The 26,702-nt window shown below is 43.2% G+C and overlaps 2 protein-coding genes across 7 annotated transcripts in view; one reads left to right on the top strand and one right to left on the bottom strand.

Moving 5' to 3' along the window:
* Positions 1 to 1,426: 1,426 nt before the first annotated feature.
* Positions 1,427 to 8,746, bottom strand: ldbr (lariat debranching enzyme). Its single transcript, XM_077647625.1, has 9 exons — positions 8,508 to 8,746; positions 8,336 to 8,442; positions 7,299 to 7,423; positions 5,925 to 6,005; positions 5,782 to 5,867; positions 5,213 to 5,437; positions 5,087 to 5,149; positions 2,221 to 2,363; positions 1,427 to 2,131 (listed from the first exon to the last, which is right to left on the bottom strand). Exons 1-9 carry the CDS (start codon positions 8,595 to 8,597, stop codon positions 1,561 to 1,563), a joined length of 1,491 nt encoding a protein of 496 aa, XP_077503751.1. The 5' UTR covers positions 8,598 to 8,746; the 3' UTR covers positions 1,427 to 1,560.
* A 419-nt stretch (positions 8,747 to 9,165) lies between these two features.
* Pkn (serine/threonine-protein kinase N) overlaps positions 9,166 to 26,702 on the top strand; it is a 101,757-nt gene continuing 84,220 nt past the window's right edge. Inside the window, exons 1-6 of one of the 6 annotated variants that reach the window (XM_077647618.1) lie at positions 9,198 to 9,336; positions 11,864 to 11,928; positions 14,592 to 14,619; positions 20,443 to 20,787; positions 24,224 to 24,235; positions 25,355 to 25,684. In XM_077647618.1, coding sequence (XP_077503744.1) covers positions 14,598 to 14,619; positions 20,443 to 20,787; positions 24,224 to 24,235; positions 25,355 to 25,684 — 709 coding nt within the window. In that variant the 5' untranslated portion in view covers positions 9,198 to 9,336; positions 11,864 to 11,928; positions 14,592 to 14,597. Of the gene's footprint in view, positions 9,337 to 11,863; positions 11,929 to 14,591; positions 14,620 to 20,442; positions 20,788 to 24,223; positions 24,236 to 25,354; positions 25,685 to 26,702 lie in introns of all 6 variants that reach the window. The other 5 variants (XM_077647620.1, XM_077647619.1, XM_077647622.1 and 2 more) reach the window with 5 other exon arrangements.

Here is a 26,702-nt window from a genome sequence, read left to right as displayed (position 1 = left end):
CACGCCTCTGGCATCCGTCAACAGCGCCCTGGAAGCCGCAACGCAAGTGGTTGTAAGCTTGCAGCAACAATAATGAGCTGATGCCGGCAGCTGCTTTCACTCTGAAATACCGCTTCCCATGCAACACGCCTGTGATGCAGGGAAGCGACAGTAGGCGGCGCTTAAAGGGGCTCTGAATATAGTTTCGATACGCATGGGGTGTAAAGCACGCCGCTTCACGAATATTGTTCAGCAAGAATTTTTTTTAATCCGCTTTGTAGAAGCTGAGTTATCTGAAGTCAAAATTTGAATTTCAGTGTCTTCGCGCTTTTCCCTCTCCTCTCGTCACTTCGCACACGCTGGAGGGTCGGCGCTCCTTTGCCGGCCTCACCACCGAGGGGCGGAGGTGACATGAAAAAGTTGCCGGGAAGGGCTCGCAAACTTTCACGCGTGATTGTGGGTTGTCAGCTGTGAGTAGAAGTGTAATGCTTGCCTCCTGTGTTCATGACAGACAACACAGTGCAGTGATTGGGCGATTTGATGTGCTCTCCTCGGAAGGTGTTTCAGAGCCTCCTTCAACCTGCGTCTGTGGTGCTGTGCAGGGAAGCCAACATTACTGGCGCTCGGTTTTTTTCGGCCTTCAGAATAGCCGCGAGTGCCTTTGAAACTTCTCCAAAACCAGAGGGAACATCTCTCCGTTTCTCTAGCAGGGATCGCCTGAATTGCTGTCCCTTCACCGAATAAATTGCGCCGTTATTGCGGGCATTCCTGGTGTAACTTTATATTACAAATTGCGGCTACATTGAACTATTTTACGATTTTTTACCTGCTCGCTATAACGAGGTATGCCAATTTCACCGAATGAAGCTGTAGGCCAATATAAGTTTTGCCATTAACAAAAACCTGATAGTATAGCCTTGTAAATGCTTTTGACTGGAAAGAATGGCGCTATATCCTTACTGCTCGTGCTGCCAGCCGGCAATGAACAGCTGATGCCAAAACCTGTTATGTAGAGCACTTTTCATCTTGGCTTTGTATAATCTGCATGCTTCTTGAGGCAGTAAAATTACAAAACTCGCTCCAACATAGCAGGTTCCCCACGAGGTACATCTTTCTTAAATGTGAAACTTGAAGTGTTTCTTCTGTCGTCTTGGCAATGGGCACGGTGACTTGGAAATTTGGGGTACTCATTTTGTCCTGATCATGGTGCAAAATACAAATAACGCTATACCAGCCTTGGCACATGACAATTTGTAATATATTTTATGCTTTGTGTGGTTGGAGTTGTCTCTAATATCTGTGTTTAATCTCATCGATCTTTTATTGCAGCTTTTACATTTCTGTGATTTGTAGGTGATTGCGGCCATCAGCTTTGGCCGGAGAGAAACAGTTTTAAGGCCTTATGGCGGAAGTCCACGGCTGCTCATGTCTTTTTCAGTTTCAACAGCCAGTTACAGCCATGAAGGAGAAAGTACTGATACCAGTAAGGCCTTTTTTTTACAAGAAATTTCGTTTGTTCTGACTTGTTCACTGTTTACTCATGAATGTGTAAATACAGCCTTGAAAACAGTGCACATATGTTCAGTTGTCTTCCTCTTCAGTCTCTGTGTATATAGACTGATTTCTTCTCTTCATTACTCTCCCAGAAGACAAAGGAGATGTCTTTGGCTTCACATCCTCAGTCCTTTCTGTTAACTCTGGGAAGAGCTCTTTCTTATCTTCTGCCAAGCAAACAGGACTGCCAAATTCTGATGTGTGCACCTTTTGCCGTTCTTCTGCACTCATCTCATGCAAGGGCACTGACTCGTCATCTGTGTCTGGGCTTGGCTGGTGGCTCAGGTTTTCAGATTCATTCAGCGATGATGACATTGTAGTGCTTGTCACATCTTCATTTCCCAAAAAGCCAGAAATACCCAGTGGTGATGACTGCTGTTGAGGGTTCAGAGCCTCAGCTAATGGGTCTCGAAGTCCAAATCGTTTGCAAAAGGTTTTGGTTTGGGGATTGATATAGGGCTTCACTTGGCCTGGACAACGTTCTGATCCTGGCACATACACAGGAGCAGTGCGCTCAAAATTGAAAGGCACAAGCAAGTCATTGTTGAGGGTAGCTGCCAGCTTCTCCTTTTCTTCCTTTGTAGGTGTGAACTGCCACCTAAGTGAGAACAGAAAACAGAACAAATTTCAGCTGCAGAAATTTCACTACAAGGATGCATACAAATGTTTAGTAAATTAACTGTTTACCGCTGGCCGCATCCCGGTCCAGGCATATAGTGATTCTGAGAGTCAACACGCAGCAAATGGTCTGTTAGCTGCAGTACACAGAGCCACTCTAAGTCGTAAGTAAGTCTTGGAGGCTCGTCACTTGAGGTTGGCATGTCCAGCGTCTGCAACAGTTTGGAAGCGTGAAAACAATTCAGGGAGACTTAAACAATACCTTTTACCTTTTTGACAAACCACTTCATACTTTGCCAACACTGCAATCCAGCAGAGCACAGCATAGTAGGCATAGCAGTGTGCTTACTGGAGAGGGCATTTGTACAAAATATGTGTGTCCAGAGAGCTCTTTTTGTTTTCTGATTTGCTTTGAAAAGGCAACTGCAAATGTTCCACTGGCCCGATTAATCCTGATTTCTTTGTTTCAGATGGATTTAGCAACCTTTATGTTGCAAATGCAGCAAATAATATTTCAGAAAACAGTGAGCTTGGTAGCTCATCAGCTGCCATTTACATACAAATAAGTTTTGCCACAAGTAATGCAGTAAAATCTCGTTACAAGAGACACTCAAGGGACCCGAGAAAGATGTCTCTTGTAACCAAAAATTCCAAAAACACTGAGGAGCTGGACTAGATCAGTTTATTGCACGTCAGGATATAAGTGCGTTTAAACACAGTGAGTTTGTGTCTGATGCGAAACTATAGCAGATAAATCATTGAACAGAACTGTCCCATGTAAACATGGCGACAGCTTCGGAGTCCGACCGATTTGACTACCAGCATACAAAGCAATCGGCATCGCGGAAGCTGGGACGAAAATCCAACCTTACGTAAATTCAACTCAACAGTCGGTACAGGAGCGCAACTGCAATTATAGAAACAGAATGATGGAATTTCGGTGCAGTGAGACAATAACTGCAACCATGTAATGTGTGACACCCAGCTGTGAAATGGAACAGCATCGAGCCAAGGGAATGAAAAGTGCAGTGCGTAAGAGTTGGTACTACGTCGGCTGTGTTGCATGAGCTTATCTGGGTTGTGGCTCTTCTAAACCATGAAGAATTTACTCCAGGAATCTAAAAAAGTTGCCTTTAGTAACCGAGCATGTCTTGCAACCATGTCTCTTGTATATGATGTTTTTAACATGGTGAACATAGGAAAACCAACCAAATCACTTTCAAATGTCTTATAACCGAGTGTCTCCTGTAACTGCGTCTCTTGTAACGAGATTTTTCTGTAGCATCAATTTCTTTTCCTTATGAATTTTGAGCGTAATGCACATCTTCCTTACAGAGTGAGTCCATCATCCCCCAGGTGTTTATTTCAAATCCTGGCATAGCAATGTTGGAACTTTTTGCCACTGTGGCATTTGGTAAAAAATTTTGTACATGCATACAAAAAATACCTGTTAGTCTATAGCATTTTAAGGCCTGGATAATCAATTTATGAGGAAAAATGTTAGTCTGAATCTGAATAACAAAGCAGCACCTGAAATGGTGGTTAAGAATGTGAGCTGCATTCCCTTCTCAGTCAAACACACAACCACGTGCATGCAAGTGGCATCTATTTCGGTAAGAAGAAAATTACGCAGAACACTTGACTGTTACTTGCTTTGAATGCGAAAGCATCGTCGTCTCATTGTGAGCTCTGCTGTGAAGTTCATTAAAGATTCCTTCCCTTCTAATGACTCACCTACTCATTAGCATACAGTCGTGAGGAACTGCATACCCTAGGTTCACCTTCATTCACCAAAAAGTAACATGGCTTTGTGACTTATGGGTTGCATGCTCGCCTTGGCATCTGAACGTCTTTGGTTCAATTCCCCACACCTTTGGAAGAATTTTTTATTTTTCTTTCCTGCAAATGTCACTGTCTTACAATCTACTGCCGGCATAATCCAAGCGCACGGTGATGTCACTGAGGAATTTGTGCCATGGATGGTGACGGATGATGGCTTTTGTGCTAATGGGACATATAATGCTTTCGCATTAAAACATGGCTGCCAATGCCAGACTGTTTTATGTTCCTATATTTCTTGTGTCCAGATGGTTGCTGTAGTTTTGGCGGTGGGCTTTGATGAATTAGGGTACTGAGTACAATGAAACAAAAAAGTTTACCTTGCAGCACATGTTCCCTGAATGCAGAGTTATGATGACCTACAAGGTTACAGTGATGACCAGTGCCAAAGGCAGGAATTTGACTTTCTCCGTAAAAGTGAGAACTGCTTCCCCGCTAGTTGGTGCGTCTAGTTCACTGTAGCAATTTGCACAGTATGCAGGTAATGAGTGCAAGAAGAAGATGGTTTGGTTTATGGGGGTTTAACGTCCCAAAGCGACTCAGGCTATGAAGGACGCCGTAGTGAAGGTCTCCGGAAATTTCGACCACCTGGGGTTCTTTAACGTGCACTGACATCGCACAGTACACGGGCCTCTAGAATTTCACCTCCATCGAAATTCGACCGCCGCGGCCGGGATCGAACCCGCGTCTTTCGGGCCAGCAGCCGAGCGCCGTAACCACTGAGCCACCGCAGCGGCTACAAGAAGAAGAGACCACAAATACTGCTGCATCTGCACTGGCACCACTTAAACATCACGCAGATGATTCCACAAGTTCATTCGCCAAAAGTGTTTTGGGGAGTCCCTACTATCACCTCCCAAGTTTGTTTATGAATGGAAATAAAGGTCTATAAACAATCTCACAACTTGCTGGCGGTGGAGTGGAAACTATTAGCGCATATCGATGACTTGAGATGACTTTCAAGACAAGTGTGCTGTTCTCGCTTGCAAGCCAGGCACACAGATATGGAAGCTTTCACATAGCACCTGCAACTTCCATCCCATTGCCAAGAAGTTTAGGATGGAGAACAGGCAATGTTTTTTGCAATGACTCTTACTTGAAGAAAGTCTCTTCTGGGCAGGCACTTGTCCAGGGCCAAGAACTTCGTGCACATCCCATCCTGGTTCATAAGATATGCACATTAATGTTGAAAATCATTAATCGAAAGGAGACTGAGACTCGCCTGGTGGTTGACTACTGCGGCAAATTTGCAATGCAGATGTGCTGCAAACCAGTATTTCGGCTTCAGTTGTTCCAGCAAGCCCTCAGTTGGACGACAGCCGAGAGTATTGCTGTGAACTTCAGCAGTAAAATATTTCTTTTGCCGCAGCAGCTTTGCAGTGTTCCCGTAGTTGTAGATTCCACGTGGCCAGTCATGCGAAATTACTATGTCAACAGGATCTGCCAGCTACAAGAAAAATTTTGTTTTTTTAAGCAATAGCTAATTTTCAGAAACACAGTGAAGAGCGCTACATTTAGACAGGTTTCAACAGGTGTATCAATGTTGCAGTAAAGGTCTGCCATGAGAACAGTTTCAAAAAGCAAGCCATTGACATGCCTTCTTAGAAAGAGTAGCATATTAATTCCATGGTGGCACAAGGAAATGTCGAAATGGCAAAATGTTGACCAGAAAGGTCACATTTAAAAATGTGCAAGCTATAACGCTACCTAATAAACTACACATCCAGTGCTTGTGCCCTCTCATAATTCTGAAGCGTGTATGAACTGTAAGCACGCTGTCTGTTATCCTACCTGTTTCATTCTGAAGACCTCCAAGTTTCGTAAATGGTAAGCACTTCGTTTTGTGGAATCATTGTACGGTGGAACTTCAAAGTGGCCTGCAAAAAGAATGCAGCTCTATAATTGAGGTAGCAACATTGTACTGAAATGCCTACCTTTTAGATAGTCATGACCCTTATATATTCCAGAGATACCTGCTATCCTTATACCGTTAATGTTGACAACACTTGCATAACCTGAAAAAGAAAACAAGTCTTTGTACTCTCCACATGATTTCCACCTCAGGCCAGGTGAGCCCCATGTTATCCTTCAGCCAGAAATAACTACAGAAATGTACCCAAAGGAACAGGTCTTAAGCTGTTTGGATACCACGTGTTTGTAGGTAGTTGGACTTGGGCATATCGCACTTCAGTGGCCTTGCAATACTTGCCAGCACCATGAATGCTGATACGAAATTTAGAAGTAATGCTGGTAACAGTCCCATTTATGGAAGCTGTTAAGGCCAGGGTGAGCTTTGCCAATTCGTGTTTGTCAAGTCATTCACCTCCAAAGTGGAACTTGGCCCCACCACTTTGCTCTTAAGTCCACCAAAATTTGAGGATTACCATGCGCCTACAACGTATGCTGGCTACATGGTGAATTAATTTTGAAGAACTGAGCAGACTTGGTATAGACTGGATGTGTGTTCAGTGCAGTACGTTCACTGCTTTATGTGAAGAAAAAATCAAACCAAAAACATGCCAATTCTTTTTACTGCAAGCATTTACTATTCCTTGATGCCTAATTAATCTTTTGTATGCTTTTTGACATTGCTGCAATTTATTACAATAAAATGAACATATGCGGAAGTCTTGATCAGGGCACTTGTGGGTTAATGGTAATTCAACGCAAGCGTGTAAAGTCGCGGCCAGAATAATATGTAGCGCATTTCAGTGATCAAACTCTTCTGCTGCGTTGTCTGCCAGAAATTGAGCAGTGTTCAATACTCATGCAAGCAAGTGCCCAGCATGCAATTGCACATAAGCACAGCAAACTTCCCTATTTCATCTGTTGGATGAAAAGAAAGAACGAGAACGGCAAAGCGTGCCCTATATTCCCCATGACTGTACACATATACAAATGTTTGCCTGTCACCATGATTGCTGCCAAGTAGTAATCAGGCAATTGCAAAGATGCCTTTTGCAATGCTTTCATCACTGGTGAAGGAAAGAGTATTAAGACAGGACACTGTGCTACGAGACAGGACAGAGCCATCTTCACCTCTCCTGCAATGCTTCACGAACCGGCCCCTGATTGTGCGCAGTTAAAAATCAAGAAATGGTATTTGCTGCTCGAGGAGAAACTGGGAATTTGAATGTGAACAGTGCTTTTACATGAATTTATCATATGCTCTTGTGCCCATGGCTGCACCATTACCTTATTCCAAGTGCTGTAAAACTAAAATATGCAGCATTTCAGAACACAGATTTTAATAAGCATGCAAGACCATTTTAAATGCGCACGAAAACAGAAGCTTTAAACTTCCTCACCCATGTAGTAGATGTTTTCACACAGCCAACCCCCATATGCCAACTCGGCCATATAGTTGGAAGCCTCATGGTTTCCACCAATTACTATGGTCAATAGTGGAGCTTTCTTCTCTCCAGAGTAGTACCTAGGAACATTCATATGATGAACATACAATTAAGATGAAAGTAAAATGTCTAAGATGCAAAATTTACAGGAGCGGTAGACATTGGTCTTGAGTGCCACTAAAATGTTTTTTCCCTCTTGCAAGCATAAGCAATGATCGCAGCTGAAATTGGTGTATGTCCTATTCATCTTATAAGTTTCAGCTCTTGGACCCAGCACAGTATCACACGCGTTGACTACTAGCACTGGTTCACGCTTTTCTCCAAATCATGGCTAGGCTGTTTGTGCTTTGGCTGGAGAATTAAAAAGAAACTTCAATATCAATACACGCGAAGACACAAGGGCTACGTGTATAAACCTTGCTTAGTGCGAAGACCGACATTTATGCTCTGGGGGCCTTAAAATGACTGTCGTTACGGTTAAAATGTGTAAGACACGAAATTTCACTGAAGCAACAGCAGTGGCAGCTTGCTGTGCCCTTGTTCAAATCGCACACATCCGCGGGGATTAACCGCACAGTGAAAATTCTTCACAGAAAGAACAGAAAAAAAAAAAGGATTCCATGAAAACAAGAATAAAAATAAAAGCTAAAAATCCTCATACGCCGTTACAGCGTCAGGTGTTGCCTCAGTGTCGTTGTGCCCTTGGAGAATGGCACATACCTACGAGGGGGATTGGTCACACATGAAAGCGTCAAAATAGAGAACAGAATGCGGAACAGATGGGGTTTGTCATGCATTGTCTTTTTTCGTATCAACCTGATCATGCACTCCGATTAGCCAAAGGGGTATTTCGCGCAGTAAATGCTGGCAAATCAACATAATGCGTAACCTTCAGAGGGCCCGTGTTATTCTGATTACACAGATACAGAAACGCTAACACAAGCGTTCATAATTTACACTGAATTTCACGGCATACAGAAGGAATGAATTACTTGTGAAAATCTTTCATCTCTTGATATTTCTTAGGAACAGCCATACATTCCATGTCGGACGCATTCCTGACTGCTTGGAAGTCCCCACAGATGATCAGCAAGTCTACCTGGAACGACAGCACCAAACATTCACGCTCTCCAGTGCAAGAGAGCCCACAAAGTTCTTACGTACTGTGAACTGGTACTGGTTTTCTAAGCCTTTGATAGTCTCATAAATCTTGTCAAGTTCTCCATGCGCACAGCCTTCAACAGCGATTTTCATTACTTGCGATTTGGGGGCTCTTTAACGTCACTAAGATGCCTTGCAACAGGTATTCCACAAGTACTACTACAAACAGCGTAGATCCGCAAGTCCGCGCCGCCGTGCTCAAACTTCGACAGTCACGTTTACGGCTCAAACTGGCTCGAACCTAAATTGGCTTCACGTGGTTGGCTTGGTTGACTTCGTGGAGGCTACTTAAGTGTTCAACAAAACTTCTTGCTGGGCTAGTTGGTGGCACATACTTGAATAAAGATGTAGCGAAAAAGAGACGAGCACGGGAGCGTTCGTCTTTGTCGTGTCTCCCTCTCGTGCTCGTCTCTTTTGCGCTATATCTTTATTCAACTACTAAATGTTGTTGAATACATAGTGCATCTTCGGACAAAATGTGCAAAACAATGAGTATTATTTAAACAAAATAACTTTTATAAAGTGAAGTTGAAACTTTCCGAAAATTGTGGCTAAAATAATTTTTCGTTGGAAAAAGATTCACGCGCTTTCTTTCACCAACAAGTAGCAACACTGAGTTCTTTAGAAATTTTTGATTGGTTCGTACATGCTCACGTGACCCAGTAAAATAGGGAAGTAGCGGATGGTAGCGGATTCGGTGATTCGGTCGGTGTTGTTGATGCCCGCAGTGGAAATTTAGGGCTAAGCTTGGCATCAGCAATTTTGGCTTTGCATCTGATTCTGAGAGCAGTATCCTCCAACGCTACGCTCTGATGATTTAGACCTCAGGCAGGTAAGCGATGCCAAAGGTTCCAGTACTCGCGATTTGGCAGCCTTCGTCTTGTGTTTCGAGGAGAAAAGTCTCGATGCAGTCGGTGTTCGATCGCGTAACCGCTGCTGGATGTTTTTCGTTGTCTGTGCACTTGAGTGTTGTTTCGAAATTGTAATTTTATGCGCAGAGACGGTGCCGATTGGTTCTCTTTGCTGTGCGCACGGCAGCTCGTAATAGTATTTAGCGGCGTTTTACTTGTGCTCTGGCTTTATAAGGAACGCATTGACCGTGCTCGCTCGTGTGACTCAGTCCCTGCGGTGAGAGCCCGTGAGGCGCTTCGCACGTGCCCAATATCGTTCGAAATAAATTTCTGTGATATGCTCAGCTGTTCGTCTCCCGAGAGAGCTAAATTATCGTCACCTGCGGCCTGATATTTTTTTCTCCTCGGCGCTTTGCCGAGTGAGAATTTGCGTGGTCGTTGTCGGCGGTGTTGAGCTAATTACTGTGGCCAGCAGGTCAAGCTTGATTGTGCCGTCGACCTGTATGGGCAGCGAACAAGCGTTGACAGCAGCGCAGGGCTCTGCGAAGCGGTCGCATTTCTAAGTATAGACCGCCGTGTCGCATCGCGTAACTGCACGGATCACTTGCTTCCAACACCGCTCCCGCCGCCAGTAAGCAGCATCCCTACAACCGTGCGTAAGTGTGTGTAGTTTGTGTTATCTGTCTCTTGAAATCGGCACTGTTCGCATACTCAGTTTTGTTTGAGAGCTCCGCGGCCCTGTATTTTGGTCGTTTATTTTGCTTCCTTCTAAAACGAGAAAAAAAAAAATCACATTTCCGCGGCAACTTTGAGGCGGTTGCGCGAGACGTGCGCTTCTCTCTTCCTTTTCTTCTCCTTTTTATATTCTGCGGAATGCGGAGCTTATTCTCAGGGCGGATGTGGTCTCTGGAAGCGGCGGCACGGGAAGATGTGTCGGCTTGCTTGCGCATCGGTCTGACAAGTACTGACGTGGGCGGGACGCGCCTCTCACAGCTGCACTTTTTGTTGTCGATCTGTCTATTTTTCTCTGGTTCCTGTGCTTTACGCTACACTCGTGGTGTTTTGGACGCGGCACAGTCGGTCAGTACCTCGATGTGTCATGAAAGAGCTTATTAGTCGTTAACATGATTCCGGGGTGCCGGTTTCGGAATGAAATCGGTATTTGTATGTCAAAACCATGTCGGGGTGCACTTCACGAGAACCTAGCATTGGGCGCGTTTCTTCAGACCAAGCGAACGGTAGTTTTTGTGATTGGTGGATGCCGTACAGGTTCATTCTGCATCTCTGAATGGGCTTGTAGTGAAGTATGAGAGCGCCCCTGTTCTTGCTGCTTGCACATTTTATAATTTTAGTACTAGCAGTGTCGGAAGCATGTTGGTGATATCTGTTGCTTTCACTTTGCTCTAACATTATGCACCTGCTTTTGGGTGTTTCTTAGGTGTTGCCCAGTGTGGCTTGTTGCAGGCAATGGATGGATGGTGAGACACAATTGCTGTGTGCCATCAGGCTACTACTTTTCATGGTGCAGATATGGAAATGTCATAAGCAACTGCCTTGTTCTGGTCATTATTTTGGAATGAAGCTTAGGGAAAGCGAGTGTTTGCATTGCTGCTTTGGGCAAGCATGGCATCGATCAGCACCTGAACTTGCTTGTGTCGTTTTATTGCTTTGTGGTTGGGCTGTTTAGATTGTTTCTAATCAAATCAGTAAGGAAACTAGGTTTTGCTTTCATGTCTAGTGGCACATGTCTTTATATGTTGTCATTTTTGTGAATGCATTTGTAAAACAGTAGTTGCTTTTTTACTATGTTGCTTCCATGTGATGTGAGTCATTTTCTTGTATTTTTTTCTTTTCTGAGGTTTGAAGAAAATGTCATTGCTGTTCATTGCTGCTTGCCATTGATGCACAGTCAGGCTGGAATGTAATGCAAACACACATATGGCATACTTTTCTGCTTTTCAGCCAGATATTTATTTAGAAAGGATGTATAATTGTGTACTTCGGTACGTTCTTTACCTTGAAACAGGAATCAGGCTATTTGCATACTGTTGCTGAAAGCACGCAGGTAAAATATTTTGTTTTGTTCATAGACGCTGTTCGTATTTCATTCCAGCCGGACTGTACATCTCTAATTATTTCACGGAATTGTAACTGCTCATTGGTGAAGAGCAAAACTAGATGACATCCACTTTTGCTTTTCGAAGAAACCGTTGCCACACCTTGCATCCATTATTCAAGTATCAGTGCTTGACGCTCTTAAATTATACTTTGTAACAGCATGTTCTTTATTCTTTATTATTATGGTTGAAATGACTGTTTTCATAATTGTTCTGTGCAGTTATTCAGATGAATTTATAAAACATGTTCTGTCTATCTGGATTCTTACAATGTTATTCTGAGCGTTTGTTTGCATTTCATGAAATGTGAAACAGTTAGTTCTTTGTTCTTATTTGCAGTGTCATCTGAAAGTAAACCCTAATGGTCGCACTTTTTGTGCTTGATTTGCAGAGGTGACAGCTTCCTCTAAATGTCTCTACCTTAACATCTGCCCAGGGCTACTCGTGTACTTGCTGGTAAGTGGTGTCGCAATTTAATTGTAAATTTGCAATAATGTTGATTCCTGTGACAGCAGCCTGCTTTCTAAGGATTCATAAAAGGAAAAGCACTTTGTGCTCGTTTACATTTCATAATGATGTGAAAGTGACATGCAGATAGTGCAAAAGCTACAGTTTAAGAATTTCACCTACTTTTCAAAACTCGTAGATTTCGTCTCCATTCGTCCTTTTCAAGTTACAAAATTGTGAAGCATAAAGGGGCTTCACATACAAGTTCAAAGTGTTGCATTTCTTTAGTGCAGTTGAATAAATGGGTCCCTCATGTTTATTTATTTTCTCAGTGCAGACAGCTGTCTTTTTAGGTGAGAAGCCTGCATTCGATGAACAAATTGATATTTTTGGCCATGGTGGCTGTATTTACGAATTTGAGGCATGGTGTTTTGAATCTGTGTGCCTTGAATCTGTGTGCCTTGAATGGCATTGCTGCTTGTGATGATGCCACTGGGATCTTTATTGCTGTTTTCATGCTATTTGTGCTTTGTACTCCACTGTTCATATGCTACTCTGCAAAACCAACCCCATGCAAACAGGCTATCTCACTTTGTCATGCCTAGAGCGTTCTTGTTTCTTTGCGTGACAAAGTGAGATAGTCTGTTTGCATGGGGTGGCCTTCACAGAGTAGCATATGACATGCCTAGAGTGTTCTTGTTTCTTGCCGCTGCGATAGCTTAGTGGTTGTGGCACTCTGCTGCTGACCCAAAAGATGCACGTTCGATCTCGGCCGCGGCGGTCGAATTTCGATTGAGGCAAAATTCTAGAGGTCCGCATACTGTGCGATGTCAGTGCACATCAAAGAACCTCAGGTGGTCAAACTTTTCGGAGCCCTTCACTATGGCGTCCCTTTTATCCCGAGTCGCTTTGGGATGCTAAACCCCCATAAACCGTTCTTGTTTCTTATTACACGGTGCAATCAGTGAACTTGATCGTCTCAAAATTGTAACCCATAATGTGTAGCTATCTGCCATCGTTATTTGATGTTAGCTGTACTTCCTCCCAAACAAAGCTTCATTTTCGTGTTTGACATCCTTATGATGATAGGCAGATGCATGTCTTTTTTTCTCGGTGTTTCTGTGGTGCCTATGTGAATTATAAGCACTAATTGGGGCTTAATAAGTCATTTAAATAGGATTTAGTTTTGCTGTTTTGTGCCTGTTATAGACGGTTATACCTGCATGTATAGTTTTCTGATATTGATATCCACAAATGCCTGTTTTGGGGTTTGTGCTCCTGCTGTTTTTCTCTACCCAGTTTTTTGGCTGCTCAGATCCATTGCTGCCATTGGAAACTAGTTGTGAAACTGTTATTTCAAAAATTGGACTATGCTTGGTGATGTGCAGGAAATTAAGAACTGCTACTGTGCAAAAGACCAGCTGTTGAAGGAGTGCTTACAAAATTTCAGTCTCTCTTGGAACAAGAGCCACAAGTCTTTTCTGTTCAAAAAAATTCTCGGGGCTCATACCAATGAATGTTCTAGGGTTTCGCTCTTGCAGTACTATGAGCAAGTTGCGCATCAGTCAATGTCAATGAGATCATGAACTAGTTCTGAGCGAGAAAAGGAGCAGGCTCGCACTCCAAAGCCTGGAAATTCCTTTGTGCTACTGCTTTCATTACCTTTACTGTTACTGTGACTGATAGTTTCAAGAAAGGACTTGCTGTGGTGGCTTAGTGGCTATGGCGTTTGGCTGATGAACCCTACGTCGAAGGGTCAAATGTGAAATGACTCATGTGCTGTGTAATGTCAGTGTGCATTAAAGGATCCCCAACGGTTGAAATTAATTCGGAGCCCTCCACCATGGCATCTCTCAAAGCCTGTGTGTAGCTTTGGGATGTTAAGCTCGACATATATGGTTTTAGGGGTGCTGTGGTTGAAAAGTAATGCTGCCATCGCGTGAACTAGTAGAATGGCAAAACAATGGCAGTCCTCATATGATTGTCATGCACATCAGTGTTCTTGTATGTACACTTGCTTAAAAAATTGGGCAGCCATATATGTATTGGCAAAGAGGTAATGCTGTGATCATGAACTTGTTCTAAAGTTGTATTTGCACTGCTAAATGAGATTACATTCTTTTGGCTAGGACCTCTTTGTTTCCAGTTTTTCATTTATGCCCGTGTGCTATCATACTAACCGTCATGTTAAGGTACATAAAATGAGTTCCCATTCATGGAGAAATTTCACCAAAATATTTTATGGGCCTCTTAATGGAACCAGTGCAAGATTGTGCACTATGGAAATGCAATTATCTATGTTTGGGGTCCATAATGTTGCTAGGCATGTGGTGTGGACAGTTATGAGAGGCTGTAAGTATGGTTTATTCCCTTCATATGTCACATGGGAGCACTGTTTTTGTTTTCTAATCACTGATATAACCTGGGTTTGTTTCTCTGCAAGAATTTGGTTGAATTTTTAGTGAAATTTGTATTGACTGTTCTTGGCTTTTTGGTTCCTAAGGCATGCTTTCTTGGTACCTGCAGGCTCTATCACTAGTAGTTCAAAAACTCATTGCATGATAAAACCACAACTGACACTTAGACTGCAGATGGCATGAGAGGAGAGCATTACTATGCTTACTTCCAATAGTTAATTTCTTGAAGCTCATCAGAACTTTTCCCAATTATAGCGCTACATGTCATACAGTTACTACCGTGGTAAGTATTTCAAGAAATGCTGGTCACTAGCATAGAGAATCCAGAAAAGTAGATAGCCATGGTTATACGTTCGCTCCTCTGCAGTGATGACGACCATACCACTATGGTCTTCTATTTTTTTTTATTAGCTTTTATGTCCTGCTGCGGCGGTCACATTTTGGGGAAGATGAAATGCTAGCAACCCATGTATTGTGTGATGTCAGTGCACGCTAAAGAGCCCCAGGTGGCTGAAATTATTTGCAGCCTTCCACATCGGTGTCCCTTACAGTACCCGCCATTACAACATAACTTTTAAAAAAATCCATGTATTTCTTGCCTGTATACTGCTCCTGTATCATTGAATGCAGGGCAGGCATAGTGTCAAGGTAGGTAGGTAGTGTTATATCCCTGTCACACGGCACTCTTTGAAGGCCTTTCCAGCAAAGGCACCTCTTTTCACCAAAAGAGCAAAACCTCAAACGGAGCAGTGACGTAGCTACACGGTGCAGCTCAGAGGCAAAAGTTTAACTTTAGCACCTTTCACCATGCATAAGGTGGCGGAAGTGAGCGTTTTAAAATTAAAGTGGAGTATTTTCTGGAATTGTTGAGTTAGAGCTTGGCTGTTTAATAATGGAAGCATGCATGGTAAAATTACTTTTGAAAAGTAATTAAATTCTATTACTAATTACTGCTCTCAAAAAGTAAAGACATTACATTATAGTTATTTCCCAAAAGTAGTGTAAATTACTTTTAAATTACTTTTAAGTTTCAACGCATAAAAGCTGCTTATTGCTCATAGTTCCTACGAAATTATCAATTTGTTTGCATCGTCACTGAGGCGCAAAGTGGGTGTCCGGAATTTTGCTCCTCTTTGAAGAAAGGTAGCCCCAGTCCATTGAACAGCCACTTTGCTGACTTAGACCAGGTAAACTTAATCGCATAATTTGTATAATTGCACGCTTCACTCTTCAGTCAGTTCATCGTTGAATGCGTAGTATGGTCCCACCTTGCTCAGGCTCACCGTCCCGGAAATGCACAAGGGCGCAGGCAAGTTGCAGTTCTGCTGTCCAATTGGCTTGTTCTGGAAGCACGTTGATGGAAATTAATACCATGTTGTGATGACACTGTCAACCCCTGTTTTTATCTCAAGGGCAGCAAAGGTGACAGCGTCACCTTTGTTGCCCTTGAGATAAAAATGGGTTCAGATCTGGCCACAGGAGCTAGTTTTCCCGAAAATTCATGAACAACTTTGTTAAATGTCATTTGAGACTTCTTGTCCGTGTGGCGACGTGACAATATATATGAAGCAGTCTGGAGGGTATTACTAGCTCAAGCACTCGCAGTGCATCTGTGGGAAGGTGCAATACAGCATGCTGTGGTCATGGAGCTCTCCTGGTGGCCCTGTAGTGAGTCTGTGTGTGCAATTGTTTGCAGTGCTGGAAGATTCGTAGCAGTCATTAGACTCTGCACCAAGGTGGTGCACCAAGGTGGTGCTGATGCCCACACGCACGTCGCCTCTCGTCCACGTGTGCCACTTAGCTGGAGTGTTGGCTATTTCTGGCCACACGTTTTTCTTGCTTTGTAGACGCTCGACCCTGCAAACGCAAGGCCAAAGCATGGCCGATACGAGGAGGAACACGGACTCAGCTTCATTATGTTTAGTGTGTGACATTACAATTACTTAGGCTTAGCTAGTGACTGCACTATAATGCATTTCATGTGTGTGCTATTCATTATGTGGCGTGCTAGAGACTATAGAACATGCTTTAGTGGCGTGTCCAGCATATGCACGTGAAAGACTCGTGCTCATATCCGCTTTGAAGTCTATGGACACAAGGCTCCTCTTGGAGGATTTGATCCTCGGCGCTTGGCCATATAGTTTGAAAACTCTACAGGCAACGCGAGTGCTCTCACGCTTTTTAAGTGACACGGACCTTGCCTCGCGTTTGTGATGTTAGAAAGTGTGCCTTGTTTTTTTTTTTAAATTTTTTAATGGATTTTTTCATTTGCCTCCTCCCATCATCATCATCCCCCATCGTGACCCTCTTTTTTTCTCCTCTTCCCGTTCCTCAGTGCAGAGTAGCAGGCCAGATATTTTTCAGGCCAACCTCTCTGCCTTTCCTGTCAATAAACCCTCTCTCTCTCTAAAATGAATTCAAATTGGAATGTGCTGATGTGTCTTTTACTAGTGAGCCAACACAAACGACTGATAATGTGCATTTTTGCTGTCGGCAAAAGTAATTTTTCTAGTAATTAATAACTTCTACCATGAAATTACTGCCCCAAAGCAATACATTATTAAACTACCAGCCCAGAAAAGTAATTTAAAACTGCAATTTCATTACAATTTCATTACTGCCTTGTCTGAATGGAAGCAATGTTTGTTGGTGGACATACTAGCATCTTTTTTTCTCTTAAAATTCATCTAAACAGCTTCATTATGTTTAGTGTGTGACATTACAAGGACTTGGGCTTCGCTAGTGTCTGCACTATAATGCATTTCATGTGTGTGTCTTTATGGTATGCACTTTTTGTCGCAATAAGTTTTATATGTAAAAAACCTTATTGGAGCCTACTAAATCGCTAAAATGAATTCAAATCGGAATGTGCTGATGTGTCTTTCGATAGCGAGCCAACACAAATGACTGATAAAGTACATTTTCACTCACACATTAGATCACATTCATTTTATTATGTGCCACATTATACTGGGAACTCGTGTGACCTACAAACCACGCTGGAGTTTCAGCATCAGTGGTTTTAATAACTGAATGCTTTAATGACATGCAGCATGTCAAAAATCTTAGTTTTAATTATTTGCACACGCATAGTAAGTTAGTTTCGTTAGTATACATTCATTCTTGGCGCATTGCAAAGGACAGGACAAGAGAAAGACTAACACCATAAGCGATGGCTACCAACTGGTGGTTTTATTCCGGAAAGCACGAAAGTAGAGGCTTTACTTTCGTGCTTACAGAAATAAAACCGCCAGTTTATAGTGGGTGCTCATGGTGGCAGTCTTTCTTTTGGCCGTCCTTCGTGCTTTGGCTGATAGTCATGGAGCACTCACTGGAATTTCAAATCCCAGTGAGTATACTTCCACGCTGTTCCTCATGAGAGGAGTGTGTGTTGTCCTGCCTGTCGGACACATGCCATTTCCTGTCTCTGCTTGACAAGGGCTTGCATGGTGGCCTTTGTTTTTGTTCCCGTGCGCTGTCCTAGGCATCTGTGGCGTCTCAAACGAAGCGTTTCAGAGCTGCTACGGCACACAGTGTAGTTGTATGGACGAGTTAGTGTGTGTTCAGCTGTCTTTTAAATGATGCAGTAGGCTGCCATAGGGCAGTCTTTCGCCTGTAAAAGAGCTTCTCACCAAATAAGGTTGCCGGTTTAAGTCGCATTGTAGTGCAAACCTGTTTTGGGAAACGAGAGTCAATATTATGTATAGATGGAATGAGTCCGAATTTGTTCAGTCCGCAGTTTTCATCCATTTACTTTTTCGTTTACCTGCTCGAAGTCCAAAATGCCATTGAAAAATAATTATATGTGGTTGTCTTTGTTAAGCTGTCTTAAACTTACAGAGCACTGCATAAAACATCAGTTCATGGGACTGCATACAGGCTGCTTTATTTTCTTTTTTTATGCCACTTCTCCGGTATCACTAAAACCAGCACTTTTAATAAGGAAACATAGCTGTATTTTTTTTGGGCTTTAATTCTTAGTGCCATGACCATGTCTTCAAAAAAAAAAATTCTTTTCATACTTTTGCACGACTATGAAAGATTAATTTAATTGTGTGAAATTTGCTGTTGAGCTTAAAACTTCAACCAAAGCATTGCACTGGTAGTTGCTGTGCAGGAACAGTGGGCAGAACATTTATATCAAGGAGTATGAATTCAGTCTAGCATTTTTCAAAATCACTGTAATAATGACCCTTTGGTCAGCATGTGGTGTTTTAGTGATCCCACTACATGTTGATTGCTGTCTTAGCAAGCTTTTCTATCCATTGATTCACGCTTATTTATGAAGTAGCTCTGAACCTGATTAACAAGTCATGCTAGGTGTCTAATTGTGCAGCCATATATATATTTTTTTCCCTCTGCAAATATGCTTATACCAGCCTGTTTGCTTTAGTTTATTTGTGCACTGCGTAGTGTCGAGTAGTTTGGATATCTTGAGACGCTGTTTTAGTCACCAGCGGGCTATTAGCAGGTGACCAGTCATATGTGTGGCGTACAGGATGGCCAATGCAGTGGCGAGGCTGTTCTCTTGGGGATGCTTTTCACTGGCCGAGGCACCTATTGAGTGAAAGGTGCTTGTGGGCAAGCTGCTACTTTTAAAGCGGTATTCACAGATGTGGCGGAGGTGTTGCTGACCACTGGCAGTCCCTCCCCTGCACCGCTTTCACACGGTTAGCTGGGAACGAAGGGGGACAGCACTGTTACCATAAAAAACAGGGATGCCGCCATGGGCACTTCACAGAACCAAAGCTGCTAACTTGCCAGACACGAAAATATCTTCATTTTCAGCCTCTGCCTAGAAATGTGGGGAGGGAGGGGGAGAGGGGATCGTTTGTGCTGGCCAAGCTAAGTGTCTCCTCCCCTATGCCAAAGCATGGTCAGAAGCTATGTCACTCCTTGGAAGGCATGAGGTTTCAATCACATGATATGGATTCATTGCCTATGAAAATATTGCTTAAAGTGGAAGGAAAAATCTAAAATCGAGTGAAAAAAGCCATTGCTGGTTTGCTCCATAACTTACATGTAGTCCCAAATGTTGCTGCTTTTTAAAAAGTGGTTCGTTCAGTTGTGGTTATTATTAAATATTTCCAGCAGAACCTTTTCGGCAGTTATCAGTGTGCAACATTTCCTTTTCAATTTTTTAGATGCCATTTGAGCTTCTTGTCTTTGTGTGTGTTTGTTCTGTTCGGTACGAACAGTTTTACGAATGATATCCATTTTGCAAGATGCAAAATACTAAACAATCAAGACCATAGCGTTGGATGAGTACGGTTTTAATTTACGCTTTGCTTTAAAAGGGAACTGCATTTTAATTGCAGGATGGACACGGTTTTAATTCGCGTTTTGTTTTAAAAGAGCACCTTACTTTAAATGCAGTGATGGGACGCGACACGGCTGCATTTTTGCCTGTGTGCATTCCATGTACATTACTTAGCTTCGGTGTTTTTGTGCTCATTTCATGACGGACTTTATATATTATATGGCTAGTAATAGAGGTTTGACTGGAAATATGCTCAGTGTATAGATCTGATTATGTTCATGCCTCTACAGGAAGTCCAAGCCATGGTGCGCTTTTTGTGCAGGTTGTTGCTGTGCTCTCATAGTTTTGTTTTATTGTGCTATGGAAATCGCGTTGCTTGCACTTTATTTCAGGAGCAGAGTTTTTGTGAATAAGTTCATATTGTAGCTGTTTGTTCACGTTTTTCCCAGTAGCATTTTTTTGCTTTTTGCTTGCCTTGGTAGCTTAGTGGCTATGGTGTTCGGGTGTTGAGCCCAAGGATGCGGGATTGAATCGCAGCCCTGGCAGCTGCTTTTTGCCTCCACTGAAATGCAAAAACACCCACGTGCTGTGCATTGTCGGTGCACATTAAGAAACACCAGGCGGTTGAAATTAATTTGGTGCTCTGCTCTGTGGTTTTCCTCATAGAGTTTACGGACATTATAAACTGCTCATGCTATACCATTTTTTTTTTAGATAAAATGTGTGCCATTTGATCAGTTTAATAGATGGCTACAGCAGTCACATTATGAAATCCTCAATCTATTATTACAGGTATCGAAGAGCATTCTGCATTGGTTTTGACTTGAATTTGCTTTTCCTTTCCAGTCTGGGCTCCAGACATGAGCAGAGTGGCCTCTCAGGAGATAGCTGGCAAGTACGGCTTGGGTGGAGCAGCACGGGGGTCCGGCGATGGCAGCAGCAGCAGCAATGAGCCAAGCCTGCAGCGACAGTTGGAGGAGCTCAAGCGCAAGCTCAAGGAGGACATGCGCAAAGAACTCAAGATCAAGGAGGGTGCAGAGAATCTACGCAAGGCTACCACCGACCGCAAGAGCCTGGCCCATGTCAACTCCATAGTCAAAAAAGCCAACTCTCGTCTCAATGACCTGCAGCGGCAGCTCAGCGACCTTACAGCAGACATCCTGGTTACACAGGGGCATCCGTCACCACAAGGTGAGTGTGGTTTTTGCTGATTGCTGTGCCCTGTGGTGCTTAATTAAGGTTGTCAAAAATGTTGCAAGCAATAGTGTGCAGTTATTTGCAACTGACATGCTGCAAGTTAAAACAGCACCAACAAAGCTAGGAGGGTGCACTTCTGCACAGCTGTTTACTTTTTGCTTGTGCTTGTTGGGTACAAAGAACATGGAAAACAAACAATAGTTGAGAGAAAACTGATGCTAACCAATATTTTATTTTTGCCGAACGTCTTCTTCAGGGGTGACTAAAATGTGACCCAGCAGCAGGGGGGGGGGGGGGGGGGGGGCTGCCTTCGCTCTCCCTTTGTTAGCATGTGGCGCAGTCCACTAATGTTCGCGGAGGGAAGTGTTCCTGGAGTCGTATTCATCGCCGCGTTTGTGAGCCGGATGTGCCATGACTCGACATGTTGCCTCTTGAACAGGTTTCGTTGCACGGCCAAGGCGCTCACCTCCTTGAAGGCTATTCTGTGGTCGGCGCAGTCGCAGTGTTTGGCGAGGGGATTTGTTTCTGAATTCATTAGCCGGATGTCTTTCTTATGTTGCCTTATTCATTGGTGGAGGTTCTTTGTTTCGCTGATGTATGAGGCTGGGCATTTGGAGCATGGGATTTTTGTAAACACCCGGTTGTTTTTTTCTGGTGATGCGGTCTTTCAGTCGTGGTATGAAGCGGCTGATTGTCGAAACATGTTTGTGAGAAATGTAGATTTCATGTTTTCTCAGAATGCATGCAAGTGCCTCGCTGGTTCCCCTTGCGTATGTAAGCACAACACTAGCGCATTTTGTTGTTTCACTGCTGGCTGGTCCCCCTTTTCTCCGAGCCTGATGGCGACCAACGCATTGAATAAAACCATGTGTGTAGCCATTCTTCTGTAGGTCGGCGAAAACGGTGGCTTCTTCATATGCTCCACTTCGGAGGAGCAGATTGACTTTGCTCTCCTCAGGAGAGCAAAAATGAAATATTGGTTGGAGTCAAATTTTCTCTCAGCTATTGTTTCAAGAAACCAACCAGACGGACTTCCATCAAAGATGTTTCGTTCAAATGGAAAACGGACATGAAGGTCAGCCATGATGGCCTGAGTTATCGGCTAGATACATGCGAACACCAGCATGCATATTCAACAGGTACCGTATACACTTGACAAAGGGCCGCTCCCCCAACTTGGCAGTCCAAATTTTGGAAAAAAATTCTCGCCAGCAAACGGCAGCGTCGTCGTGTCTCGCGTACGGCGCATTTTGCAGGAGCCACCAGATGGCAATAGCTGTCCTGCACCAGAATTCAGACGCTAGTACTCAATGGATGGCAGCGGGCCGCCACGATAAAACGCCGACCGGATGACTAAGGAGGGTGTCACTTCAGCTGGTCTGCTCTTGGATTTTAAACGCGTGGCGTGTGGTGTCCACAGACATTTAAAGTTTTTAGGTCACCGGGATTTTCAGTGCCATCGACGGCACTGGGGACGATTGGATACATGAACGTGCGGATGGCCCGAGCAGTGGTGACAAGCCGAGCCCGAGCAGTGATACCGATGAAGACATCTAGCGAGGATGTCCACAGCTAGACGTCAGATATCCCATCGTTAGGTATATATGGCATGATTAAACAGGTTTCTTCATACGTGGATCGAAAATTGAACAAAAATTTCATACTTCCGTGGAAAGGCCATACCCCATCAAAATTGCGGAAAAAAAGTGCGGCCCTTACACGAGTGTATACAGTATGTTTCCCCAAGTCTCTTTGTTTTTGATGCTGAATTAGGCAAGGTCTCAGTTTCGGTTGATACTAGATGACAGTTGCAGTCTGTGTGTCACTTGCAATGTGTCAATTGAAAGCAATGTCACCAACCAGCCTTTGCTGAAGACTTGTTATGAGCAAGTTAAACACTATCTTTGCTGTTAAACTTGTTCACGAAAATATGCTTGCGTCAGCATGCTGCAAGAGCTCCAAATTTTTCATCTGAAGTTTAGTGCACTTCTGTTTGAGAAGTTTTATTTGATGTGTAGCAGTCTAGGTTAAATGTCATACTTTTAACTTATGCAATGGTTTCACTAATGAAAAAAATGTGTTGCTGAAAATAACAGCATTTAAACATTGACATTTTAAATTACCTGCATCTGTAATAGCATGATCAAAGGTAAATTTTTAGATGTTTGTAGGCTTAGATTTTCATCTTCTTTATTTCTTTGAGCATTCCTATTCACTCTAGCTTGCTTCATGGAAAGAAAGCACTTGTACATCTTTCTCATTTTTAGGTTTTTAAAAGAAGAATGTTTCAGAGCATGTTTTAATTATTTACCTGGAAATTTGGCACATGATGAATTGTAGTTGCTTATGTACTAATAAGCTCGACCTGGCATATTTTTTGTATATTTACCATTCTAACTAGGCCAGCTACTGCTTGGTAATGCACTGCTACAGGTGGTATAAGCTGTGCGACTTAAGTGATGCTGTGGATGACTGTGTTTTAGTTCTTGTTATGCGAATTTAAGCACACTAGTTTTGCTAAAAGTTCCTCGCTTGTATGGATTTGTCTAGCAGATCTGTAACCAAACAGGTACTGGATTAGCTGCTGTACTTGCAGTGTGTTTGGATGTGAATTCATTTTGCAATGCATGGTTTGTGGCATTCTACTATTGACCTTACTTTATGATGAAGGCGTGGGCATGAGTGGATGAGTGTTATTTGATGGAGCAAGTATGTTTTATTTACTCGTTAATGCGGCAGCTTTCATTAGACTAGCCTCTTTAACTGGGTGGATTGAGTGCAATCAACAGAAAAAACTAGTGCAGGCCACTGCCAAGCCGAATATGGGTGGAACTCTGCGCACACTTAAAATAGTCAGTGCTAAATATGTCGTCATACCTATTTTCACAAGTCTGGTAGATATTTGAATACTCATTTTACAATGCAGGAAGGGTGAGAAATAAGTATTGCACTGAAAATTAATATGCAAATTTTATGGTAGCCTCAAATAGGCTAGTAACTCATTGTGGTGGCTCAGCTGCTTTGGCGTTTGGCTGCTGATCCCAACGTTGGGGGTTTGATCCCAGCCGGGGCGGCAGTGTTCCAGTAGAGGCGAAACACGAATACACACACCCATGTGCTGTGCGATATCAGTGCATGTTATTAAGAACCTCATGTGGGTTAAACCAATCCGGTGCCCTCCAGTACGGCGTTTGTCATAGCCTGAGTCGCTTTGGGACATTAAAACCCCACAATACACAAATTAATATAGGCTAGCCTTATTAAATACAAGGATAGTGTGTAATAAGCGGAATAGAGTTAGCTCTCGGACTGTTTCCAAGGCAAGCCCATGTGAAACCTGGAGTATGCTTAAAAAAGAGTCAGCACAGCAAATACGTCAGTTCTACACTGGATACTTATTTGTTTTATGTGTTACTTTTTCATCTTGCAGGGATGGTAAGAAGTAAGTATTATGCTAAGTATCTTGGTAATGGGATACTGAAGTCGTCCCCTCCTACGAAGGACATTTTTCTCGTTGACGCCGAAGTACTGCCCGGCTTGAAGGTTCGACGATGCCTCTGTGGCTATCACAACTTCTCGCTTGAAAGCGGCACTGTAGTGGCATCTCCTGCGTGGTGCCATCGCGATGACACTACGCCGCACACCGATACGGCCGACTTGACACAGGTCAAAACGGCGGCCTCGCTTGTGTACGGTTGGCTACTGGCACAGCTAGTAGTGGCTGCGATACTGACTTTTCTAGATGGCGCTAGCTATGCACCATATTTAGCAGTTTCGATCAAAAACTGGCGCGTTTTTTAAAATCCTCGAATCTAAGCCGACCCTTGAGTTTGGAATATGATTATTTGAAAACAACTATCGACTTAAATTCGAATAAATACGGTATAAATCTGAATTGATGCCAGTCAGGGCAGCAGATTTAATACAACTTCTATGTGAAAATTAACTCATTTCGGTTCAGTTCTCTGTGCTCCTCGTGAATTTTGTTTGTGGAATGAAACTTGTTCCAAGATATTCAAGGGACTTTTTCCAGCCATGTCACTTCAATATGTGTTAAGGCAGTTCACATATGTGGCAACATAGTACCGTATATAGCATCTAGCTTCAAGTGCACAAAGTTGTCTAGTACAAAACAAGAATCAAAACAGCTTGATTTGTCCTAAGAACTTTTCACCTATGTTTGGAAGCTTTAGGTCCTTTGGGTTTGCCAGTAACTTGTGAAAAGCCATGATTAACCCTTTTAGCCAGCAAAATAAAGGCTTGCGAGCCCATGATTAACCTTTCATGGGTTATTCATGGGTTTGCAAACCTTCATTTTGTCGCATGCTTGGGTTTGATGGAATAAATATGCCTCCTTTCTGTCAAATAAACAGTTGGTAGTGTGCACATGTGTTGTGTTCTTTCTTGTGTTGTCCTAGTTGCGCCGCTGTTCTCTTGCATCATGCACCAACTCTCTCAACAATCCATCATTTTGAAGCACAAGCACATTTGCTATATATTATGTACTTTGTGTAGTGTCCTTTGATGCCCTTTCTTATCGGCGAATGTGTCTCTTGTTTAGGGGCGCAGCCGCGTTCGACAGACTCCTTCTATGGTGACAAGGGTGACATGCCGCTTTCCACCACAGACCAACGACTACAGTCACTTGAGAAGCAATTGAACATTGAGCTTAAAGTGAAGCAGGGTGCAGAAAATATGCTGCAGATGTACAGCTCAGGCCCCTCCAAGGACCGCAAATTACTGGCTGAGGCACAGCAGATGCAGGCTGACTCCAAAGCCAAGATTGATTACATACGCATGATGATGGCTCGGCTGCGTCAGAACCAGGACAGCCACAGCAAAGAAACTGGCGAGGGGTGCTCCAACAACCACCTTGATAGCACCACAGGGGGTAAGTCCCAGTTGTACACAAGGTGAAAGTTGTTCAGTGTGAAAAGTATTTAAAATTGCAGTGTGAAGTTTGGACAGCCATAATTAGATATGGGCTTACAATGTGTTTGTATCATTTGTTAGCATTTGAGTGCAAGTTTTGTTCGAAGTGCAGAAATGTGGAGAAACTTTTTAAAAGCTATTTGTGTTTTTTTTTGTTGCTACTCATGGAATTGGTCCATTGTGGGTATTAGCACTCAGCATAATGTGCTAAGAAACAGTCTTCTTACTGCGTGTAACACTGAAGGGCATTTTTGATTTCTCCTAGCTCACGCTAGTTAACTGCGTATTCTTTTCATCTTGTAGCTGTGACCAGAACTAGTTGTTTGCTACTGATGCAGACTGCCTAAATTGTAATCAGTGGACTACTAATTGATAGCACACAACATATTGGCTTTCTTAAAATATTGTTATGTATTTAAACGAAGAAACAGCGCGATGAAACACGGACACACGAAGGAACGACACACACAAGCACTGTGTCATTTCTTCGTGTGTCTGTGTTTCATCGTGCTTGTTTGGGGCAACATTTTGCATCCTACACTTGGCTACCAAGCTTCGGGACGGTGCATGCACCTCTATGATAGAAACCTCTGATGTCACACCCCCATCATAGGGTGGCCACACCAGGTAGTAGAGCTAGTAGTCGTAGCCGCCTCAGTGGCTCAGTGTCTGTTTTTGTGGCAGCAGCTTTAATCCTTCCCCAATCCTTGTCTATTGGAACCTAGATATTGTACTTTTGAGCAGCAGGGAATAAGGCAAATGTGGACGACAGAAACATGCCTCCGAGCCGATCCGTGCTACTGTATTGTAAAGCACTGCCAGAGCGAAGTTTGCCATAGTTTTCGTTTTGCCAATGCCACGGCAGCAATGAAACTGCACCAACAACTGCAAAAAGATGCACGCTGCCCATAAGTGTGCACAGCATCATCGTGGGTATAACACTTCAAAAGCTACCGAACACTGTCTAGAGTCCAGCT

The sequence above is a fragment of the Amblyomma americanum genome, chromosome 1 (genome assembly GCF_052857255.1).
Source record: "Amblyomma americanum isolate KBUSLIRL-KWMA chromosome 1, ASM5285725v1, whole genome shotgun sequence".
Taxonomy (NCBI): Eukaryota; Metazoa; Arthropoda; class Arachnida; order Ixodida; family Ixodidae; genus Amblyomma; species Amblyomma americanum.
Note: the sequence above shows the minus strand (reverse complement) of the source record. Positions and strands in the feature narration are given on the sequence as shown.